We start from the raw sequence: 9,286 nt of genomic DNA, 5'->3' as shown, positions 1-9,286 counted from the left end.
GTGGCGAGTCTTGACATGGCGAGTCTTGACGTGTCGTTTCCGGTCAGGTCGAGTCGTTTTGGGTTGAGTCATGACATGGCGAGTCTTATTTTGTTTTAAGTTGTGTCATGTCTGGTCGAGTCTTATTGTGGCGAGTCTTAGAGTCGTAGAAAGACGCACGTGAGAGAAACTTTATGTTAGAGATCTCTCCACAGAAAGTTAACCCCTGAGCGGTGGTGATGAGAGCAGCAGGGGTCAAAGGTCAGACATTAGTTTGTTTTTAAAGGTGTGTGAACCTCAGAGATTAGAGAAGAAGGAGAGCTGAATGAAGACAGGTTCATGTTCAATCCACCAGGAAGAGAAGAATCCAGACACGGTGAGAATCTGTGACTGACCGTGTCTGAGGACATGAAACAAACTCTCAGACTCAGAGATAATCTCACATTTTTTATTTAAAACATTCAGATATAAAAGAAAAATACACATTTTTATTGTTCTATGTACAAAAACATCTACATACAGTTGACATTGTTCACTGCAGAGCCTCCGTTCAGCTGGAGCGCCTCAGGGTAAGTCACAGGTTTGTTCGTCTCTCAGCCGCCGCCTTCAGGCTTCACTGGAGTTTAAATTAAGAAATTAAAGGTACAGTTCATCTCGCTTTAAAAGGCACTAAGAAAAGATCCAAACGTCTCACGAGGAACTGCGAGGATTCAGCGTCACAGCAGAGATCATAAATAGCTTTTGCCTTTGGCGGTGATCAAGCTGAGCTCGTTCATCGCTGACAGATTCCCTCGACATGAACAGAGGTTTTATTTTACACGCTACAGGCTAATCAATAAATACACGCAGAGAAATACGAGAAGCAAACGTTGCACATTGAAGGCAGGTCTCCCATCAAAGGTCAAGTCTTCCAGGAATGTAACAAGAACGTGCAACCGGGTCGCAACTTTCATAAAAACAGGGAAGGGAATTATTGAGCCGAGGTGCGTTCAGGACACCTCCGGGTTCCAGGACGTTTACAGCGAATCATTTGGTTCCTATGGCTCACAAGATAAATCACATCGTTCAACCCGCTGGGATTTAAAGTGGAATCTGAAAGTTTACAACACAACAAAGAGACAATAATACCTTCCACTTTCAACGTGGAGTGAAATAAGTGACCATCGAACTTCCTGAGAATCTGACTGAAGCACCGTCTGAGAGCTGTACGCCTCAGAGTTCCAGAAAAGCACCAGTGAAACTCCCAGAATGCACTGCACAGGTTTCCTCTCACACCAGGACAGGCGCGTTGAAATCCCTGCGTCCTCACGTCAGTGCGCCGCAGTCTCCGCCGCAGAGGACAAGTCTCAGGTAGGCTGGAGGGTTCCTCCCGGTTCCTCCCGGTCCCCCCTTTGTAACGTAAAGAAGGTCGGACTCCCTGAAAGTCTGGTTTTATAAAAGTGAAGGATTAACAGACGACAGGAAGTCCTGACTTAGTGTTTCAAACAGAGAGCCTGCTACATGACGGGTCTGGGTGATGTGAGGAGGCGATGTGGTCCCAGAGGTCGGCCGTCCCTTCAGGAGGAGGAGAGGTAGCGCTGTTTGTGTCCTGCTCAGTGATTGGCTGGTTTTTCTGTGCTTTTGGGCGGGGTCAGCATCGCTCCCGCGGCGAGGGGGGACAGCTGACAGTCGGGACTGTCGATCTGACGCTCCTGAGCTTTCCTCTGCAGAGAGAAGAAGAAGATAGTTTTAATTTAACAGGATGAAACTCTTCAACGACCAACAGGATCACATTTATACACAGCTGTAAAAACTGCTGCACTGCTCCTTTAATGTAACTCTGTTTACATGAACCAGGGTTCATTAATAAAAGTAGACACGACCATATCTCTCCTGTTCAGAGTCTTTACTCCCTGTATGTTTCAGAATTTGAAGATTTCACTGATCCTCCTTTTAAAGCTCTCTATGGACTTTCTCCAAGTTACACAGCAGACACGTTAATACCGTACAAGCTAACATACGTTGAGATGTTTACTGCGTGTTCTGAATGCCAATATGAAAACTAAAGGGGGACAGAGTGTTTGCAGTGAGGGGGTCTGACACTCTGGAAGGGCCTGCCTTAGGCGATCCGGTCTGCTGAGTCAGTGATCTCATTTAAATCTTAAAATATACTTTAAGGCACAGAGACTTTCCTGAGCCTTTAATTCTTGTATTTTTTTATCTTCATTTTTTTCATGTATTTAATTTGATTTATTTCATCTGATTTAAAAAATATATTTTAATCTCATTTTTACATTATATAATAATAATACTTTTTTAAATTGAGTTTAACTGTTTAATAAATACATAGATTAAAAAATGTCCTTTAGATTTCTTTTAAAAGGAATTTTATGTCTTTTAAAAATGTTTGATTTCTAGATTTTTGCTGCCCATGTAAAGCTCTTTACACTCTTCAAGTGTTCTATAAATAAAATTATAAGAATGATTATTATTAAGGCAGAGTATTGCAGAGCAATTCAGACCCTCCAACGCACAAGTTTGCAGGGCTCCTGAGTATAAACTTTGCTTTAGGCGACATTAAAGCTCCAGTAAGTTTTTCAGGATCATGTCAGACTTTTAAAAATCATATTAAACATTTTAAGACCCAAACAAAGAAAAGTAAACATCCTTTTTGCACAGCAACATAAACTGCAGGAGTGGTGTATTCTTCTGAAGTTTAAAACAGTGACTTTTTTTATTAGAAGAAGTCAATTCTCTCAGTTTTAAAAAATGTCACAAAGTGTTCATGTTCAATATGAACAAAGGTAAAGAGAAACCTCTCTCTCTCTATCTTTGTTGTAACCCCAGTTAAAAGAATGCATTGCACTGGTTAGGACTAAATCATTATTTGAGATTATCCCTCGTTGTTTCCTGAAGTGTTGTTTGTGCGTTCGCTCACCAGCAGGTCGAGGTACGACACGTGCGTCTGGATGTTGTGTCTGTCGTCAGCTTTGACTTTGGGGAAGTTCTTGAGTTGAGGCGACGCTTCAGATCTCAGCGCGTCCATGAAGGGACTCATCCACCGAACGCAGGGCGCCACGCTCTCCCACGTCAGGCCTGTCGTACACACGAGGAGGGATCAGGGATTAGAATCATCTCTAATGTTTGTGTTTTTAAAATCACGTGTCGGCGCTGAAGGTGTGAAACTCTAACTCACCTGAGACTTTGTGGACGACATCAAACGTGGAGAAGTGGCAGAAAGCAGCAGCAGCCAGGACGCTGTAGTTGTAGTCCAACGAGCCGATGTCCATCATACAGAGATCCAACAGCTGCAACGACAGGTCAAAGGTCAGTGTCTGCACGCTAACACTTCACTCTCTCCCTCCCTTTATAAGAACCCATGAAGGTGTGTGTACCTGTGTGATCTGGATGTACGATTCCTGAGAAAACTGTGGCTCCAGGAAGTTCTCTCCTTCCCTCTGAGCTTCCACCTGAGCGTACAGCTTCAGCCACGAGACCGGCGTCTCCGGACACAGGTTCCATTCCAGCGCCTGAAAGAAGAGAGGACGTCATTCATTCTGTCTCTGACCCAAATCAGAGTCACCTACACCTGCTCTAAGCTTCACTTTAAGACAGTTTTAAAATCCTACCTTCAGCAGGAGGAGCTCCGTCTGCTGGATGTCCCACATGTCACAGGCTCCGTCCGTCACGTAGGCGAACTCCACGATCTTAGGAGGGTAGATTTCCTGAAGAGGAGAGAGGAAGGTTAGAACGCCACGCTCCCAACATGCAGGCCTGCTCAGTCTCTTAAAGTAGTATGGGAGGTAGAGCCTTCAGTTATCAGGCCCCTCTCCTTTGGAATCATCTACCAGTCAGGGTCCGGGAGGCAGACACCCTCTCTACTTTTAAGAGTAGGCTTCAAACTTTCCTTTTTGATAAAGCTTATAGTTAGAGCTGGATCAGGCTTGGACCAGGTCTTAGTTATGCTGCTATAGGCTTAGACTGACACACTGGGATCCTGTCTTTCCCTCTCTCTCCTCTCTCTGCCTGTCTCTCACTTTAACTCTTCCTGTCCCATTAAAGTTACTAACCATAGACCTTTCTGGAGTCCCTGAGCTCCCTTGTCTCGTAGGTTCCTCTGGATCTCTGCTGCTGTGGACGTGGTCCAGACTCCAGCTGCTACAACTACTACTATCCGTCTCCCCTCTATCATCTCTCTCTCTCTTCATCTCCCTCTATCCCTCTCTCCAACACGGTCTCAGCAGATGTGTGTCTAACATGAGTCTGGTCCTGCTGGAGGTTTCTGCCTGTTAAAGGAAGTTTGTCCTTGCCACTGTAACTTGCTAAATGCTGCAAAGTGCTCTGCTCATGGTGGATTAAGATGAGATCAGACTGAGTCCTGTCTGGAAGAGGGGACTGGATCTGATCCGGTCTTGATGTTGGGTCTTAGTTAATAATAGAACATAGAGTACGGTCTAGACCTTACCTCCATTTTTGATGCGATAAAGAGCGCCGTGATGCCGATGAGCTGCAGGGACTCTTTGCTGACGTCTTCCTGAGTCAGCATGTACCGGTCGAAGTAATCCTGAGCCAGGTACGCCGTCTGCCGATGGAGGCTGTACACCTCGCTCACCTGCACAGACAGAGAGAGGAACAGGTTGATGAGTGTTTAAAAAGTGGCGTCATGCATCTTTAAAGTTCTTTACATAAAGAGGAAATAAAACATGAAAGTGTCCGCTGTGATCCGCTCACCTCGAGCAGCCAGTCCAGCAGGATGGCTCTCATCTTGGGCTGCAGTTTGGGATGCTTCTGCAGGTAACTCTTATCATGAACGTACTTCAGGTCTTTGTTCAGCATCTTGATCCAAACGTCGTCTGAACTGGCCCAGCTGCAAAAACCAAACACCAAAGTTAGGAACCGTTACGCTCATCTCTACATTTATCATCCACTCCTCTGCAGGATTTCAGAGCTCCTAGATCCTCCTGAAAACACAGAGAAGCTGGACGTGTTGCATGCAAAGGTGATAAGACGACTTTGGGAAACTCTAGACTTGTGTGTGGATCAGAAGAATTAAACGATTTAAGCTCTACATGTGCAGAAATGTTTCAGTCTCTTAGAGATGTTTAAACTCAAAGAATCATCGTGTGGAGAAAGAAGGAAAACAGCCTCGATGTTCTGTCCGTCTCATATCTAGTAGAAACCTCAAAACTTGATCCCTCTTGTTAAAACCTGAAGCTAACATCTTCATGTAAAGCGAGGGCAGCGGCCTCCGAATACAGAGCCGGGTGGAGTCTCAGCATGAGGTGTGGAGCAGCAGCATTGACTCCTTTGACGTGTAAAACAAAACACACACACACACTCTCATGTAGTCACCTGAGTCGAGGGATGGGGGAGGCCTTGATGAAGAGGTTCTTGAAGCGGTACTGCTTGAAGCCGGACTGATCCGAAGGCTCCAGCTCTTTGTGGGGAGTCTCGATGAGGACGCAGGGACTCGCTCCGTCCTCCGACCAACACTTCTGCAAAAATAAAGACAGAGAGAGAGAGAGAGTTAGGAGAGTGTCTGCAGGTTTTAAGAGGCTCAGGGTCACATAGGGGACCTTATAGTCGTTGGTTGCATGCTTCTTTCTTCTTTTAATTTGTAGCAGCATGATTCAAACATGTTTATCCAGACTTAAGTTGACTTAACTTTGCAAAGAATGGTCCTTTCTTGAGATTTCAGAGACAGATCTGCATCTAAATCCTAGTTTAAAGTGTTTTAGATCTTAAATCAGACCGATTCAAGGACCAGGACGAACTCTGGAGGACTCTGCACGAGCAGGTACAAATTATGCTCGTGCAAGTTCTATCGCCTTGAAACATGAATCCTGGAAGATCAGGTCTGCTGAGTCAGTGATCTCATTTAAATACCTCAAATCTTTAAATATACTTTATGCACAGAGACTTTCCTGAACCTTATCTTATTTTTGTATTTATTTAAATTTAATTTAGCATTTATTTAATATATATATTTTTTTTTTCATGCATTTAGTTTTATTTAATTCTTAATTACTTCATATAAATTACTTTTTTTTTAATTAAGTTTAACAGTCTGATAAATGTATATTTTAAATTATTGTTAATCCTTTAGATATCTTTTTAAGTTATATCACCTTGAAACATAACTACTCTACTCTCTCACTGTGCATGCTCATAAAGAATCACTGAACTTGTCTCATCTTCCTCTTTTGGAGGAGATTTGTTTCCTAAATATTGATCTTTGCGTCCATAAATGACGATCTGTAAGCAGTTTAGTGTAAATCTCAACCAGCAGTATCTGCAGAGGTTGCAATCAGGCTGAATCGGGACACCTGGTGGTGGAAATGAGGTACTGCATTTAGAAACTCCAGAGTCTTTAATCCCTCTGTGTCTTTACATGTTCCTCTAACCATCATGGAGTTAAAAATAGAGTAGTAATGGATGCTCACGGTCACCGCGAGTCATATACATGTCAATAAACGTACAGCGTTAAGGCGAGGCGGGGCCCACAGGGCGGGAGGGGACACATTATAGATAATAAACACATCATGGTTCCAACTCTTATCAGCCTAACACACAATCAAGGAGTTAATGACACACGGACACACTAACCTGGATCTCATAGCTCTGTTTCTTGGCTGCAGGTTGAAGCTTCTTCTTTGAAGGCTGCAGGAGAAAACGGAGAGTTAAGAAGCTGCAACGACTACGCATTTAAAGATATATATGCATTCAGTATCACAGGAGGAGGAGGAGGAGAAACACACAACTAACCTCTGACTTCCTCCTCTTCAGCGCAGGTTTGACGATCGGCTCGGGTGTGTTTGAATCTCTAGCTTGCAAAGTGATGCGACCGCTGGAACGAGAAGTGAAACATCAGCATCACAGCTTCAGAATCTGAATTTCCATATGTGCAAGGAAGGCTTTTATTTTGAAGGACTGTCATTAAATACGTTACAAGTGGATTTCATCAACCTGATAAGTGTGTAAACTTCCTAAAGTGTGCATTTAAATAAAGATAAGGAGGATTTTTTTTCTTCTTGAAATGCAAATCTTTAGATGGAAGTGAATGCATCAGGAAGATAAAGGGGTGCAAACATTATTTGTTGTGTTATAATAACTCAGGTTGTGCCTTTAAATATTAAGACCCCATCTGATGCTCACCTGCGTCTGGACATTTTGTTGACTTGTTTTATGGCTCCACTGCAACCACAAAAAGAAGATAAAAGAGGTGAGATTAGATTATTGAGCTTATTATAAACACATGCATGCAAAGAAAATAACATATTGTGCAATTTTGCAAAATAAAGCACAATAAATGATGAGAATAAAGGGCTTATATCGTCTTTAAAGCTCCCTCCTGAATCCAGAGAGCCATCTTTTCCCTCCACTGACTTCCCTCCATTTAATCTGACTGCACAAGCATTTATTCTAGATCTCTTTGAGCTACTTAATGGTCTTCTGTAGACCTCTTTAGGACCGGGACGTGAAGCCACAGGGCCCCAATAATCACAAGTCCACCACACAAGAGGTGACAAAGATGAGGTTGCATAATCCTGTAATAACAGGCCAGAGACCAGAATCAGATTTAATGCAATGTTATAAAGAGACTTGATTGATTATAGAGGATGCATAATAAGATAATAAATATATAAAGTTATATATATTAAAATAAAGTGCATTAAAAAGAGGAGATGTTGAATCTGATAGAAGATGTGGTTAGCTTCAGATAACAGATAACTGAGAGGTTAGCCTGTGAGCTCCAATAAAAGGAGCCAGAGAGGCTCATAATAATCAATAATGCCTTATTAACACAGTTTAAGGGACAGATATGAGGATAATAATCTATATTTATGTGTTTTAATGTTTAAAATGATATAAATGTGTAATAAAAACCAGCTAAACTAGCCTGAGCAGCTCTGAGAGCTAGTGTGGTGTCTGCAGCCAGAAAGAGGGGGGCTGCCTGTTCCCTCGATTTCAGACAAAAAAAGCTCCAAAATGCTGCCTTCAAACACACCTTTACCCCCCTCAACACCTAACCACACATCTTCAGTCAGCATCCATGAACATAAATTAAACTTAAAGTGGATTAAAGTCACTTTATTCGCGGATTGAAACTCAAAGGCGCGCCAATTTCCACAGCTCAGGAGCGGGAGGATTTGAGCCTCCCCGAGCGAGCAGCAGCTACAAAGTGGAGGGAAACACTTCCAAAAACACTCCGAACTGACTCCAAACTGAGCTCAGACATGAGTTTAAACTCCTCAGCTTCATACATGTTACAGCAGGGCTTCTAAAAGTGGATTTAGAACCATTAAAGAGGGAGAAACAGACTCCTCTGCGATGCTAGGTTCTGGAGGGGAGCTACAGTAATTAGCAGACTTAGCCTCCTCACTGCTAACTAGGTCAACAATAACCAGCTAACCTTTATAAGCACATTCACAACTCATCAATATGTGCTGCATGTGATTATCACAACACATGCTTTCAATATTAAACTAAGAAAAAGAGCTAATTTCATCCTGAATGTGGAGTTTTTGGGAGGTAAAGCAACAAAAGCTGCATTAAAGAGCAGAATAACTCAGATTATGCATCTAAATGTGCCACAAACACATCAGGGATGAAATGCATGATTTAGTGGAGGTAGTTTAGATGATAAAGGAAGAGGAGAACACTTAAAATGAAGTGGGAAACAAAGATAAAGCTGCAGTCCCAGATTTAAATCCACACACACACACACACAGAAATAACTCCATGAAACATTATTATAAATGCTCTAAATGTAAAATTAGAGATCTTATTAAAAACAGGAATAACAGATAAAGCTGTAAATCCATGTTAAAGTGCCCTCTCAGGCTGGGGGTCTTACCTCCTCTGTGTTGAATGAATGAATGCATCAGCTGTGGCGCCGGCGCCAATCCTTATATCCGCATCTGCCCGCAGCTGCTCACTGCGCATGCGCGTTCCCGGTTAACAGAAACGCGCTAAATGTTCAAACTGAAGGAGAAACTGAGAGACGAAGATCTCCGAACTCAGCCAAAGAGGATAAATCGACCTGTTCTTGAATAAAGGAGGTTTTCTGACGCGTTAGGAGGATCTCAGGAGGTTATTTCTCCCTCAGTGGGAGAGATCTGGTTGATTTCTGGCGGTTAGTGAACCGTTGGAGGTTATTTCAGAGTGAAACTCTCTTTCCGTCATTTCCGGTTTCCCTCCAACGTCTCTCTGATCCTCTAACTATCACTCAACATCGATTATTTCAGATATTATTGATGACTTATTGATTTATGGACGTTTTTTTACGCGGCATCGAAAAAGCTGCTGCCTCCAGTTCCGCCTGTGG

The 9,286-nt window shown here is 42.9% G+C and overlaps 1 protein-coding gene across 1 annotated transcript; it reads right to left on the bottom strand.

The window, feature by feature from the left end:
* Positions 1–413: 413 nt before the first annotated feature.
* ccne2 (cyclin E2) lies at positions 414–9,286 on the bottom strand. The gene is made up of 12 exons (XM_034678374.1): positions 8,816–9,286; positions 7,114–7,152; positions 6,724–6,805; positions 6,565–6,618; positions 5,311–5,453; positions 4,690–4,825; positions 4,424–4,570; positions 3,588–3,683; positions 3,354–3,488; positions 3,155–3,266; positions 2,897–3,054; positions 414–1,682 (listed from the first exon to the last, which is right to left on the bottom strand). Exons 1-12 carry the CDS (start codon positions 8,902–8,904, stop codon positions 1,572–1,574), a joined length of 1,302 nt encoding a protein of 433 aa, XP_034534265.1. The 5' UTR covers positions 8,905–9,286; the 3' UTR covers positions 414–1,571.

The sequence above is a fragment of the Notolabrus celidotus genome, unplaced genomic scaffold (assembly GCF_009762535.1).
Source record: "Notolabrus celidotus isolate fNotCel1 unplaced genomic scaffold, fNotCel1.pri scaffold_140_arrow_ctg1, whole genome shotgun sequence".
Taxonomy (NCBI): domain Eukaryota; kingdom Metazoa; phylum Chordata; class Actinopteri; order Labriformes; family Labridae; genus Notolabrus; species Notolabrus celidotus.
This window is presented reverse-complemented; position numbering and strand designations above follow the sequence as displayed.

Coding starts and splice junctions, on each gene's coding strand:
- ccne2 (XM_034678374.1), bottom strand. CDS start 8,904: ATGCGCAGTGAGCAGCTGCGGGCAGATGCGGATATAAGGATTGGCGCC. Junction 3,489..3,587: donor CGGAGCTCCTCCTGCTGAAG/GTAGGATTTTAA, acceptor CTCTTCTTTCAG/GCGCTGGAATGGAACCTGTG. Junction 3,055..3,154: donor TGTCGTCCACAAAGTCTCAG/GTGAGTTAGAGT, acceptor TGTGTACGACAG/GCCTGACGTGGGAGAGCGTG.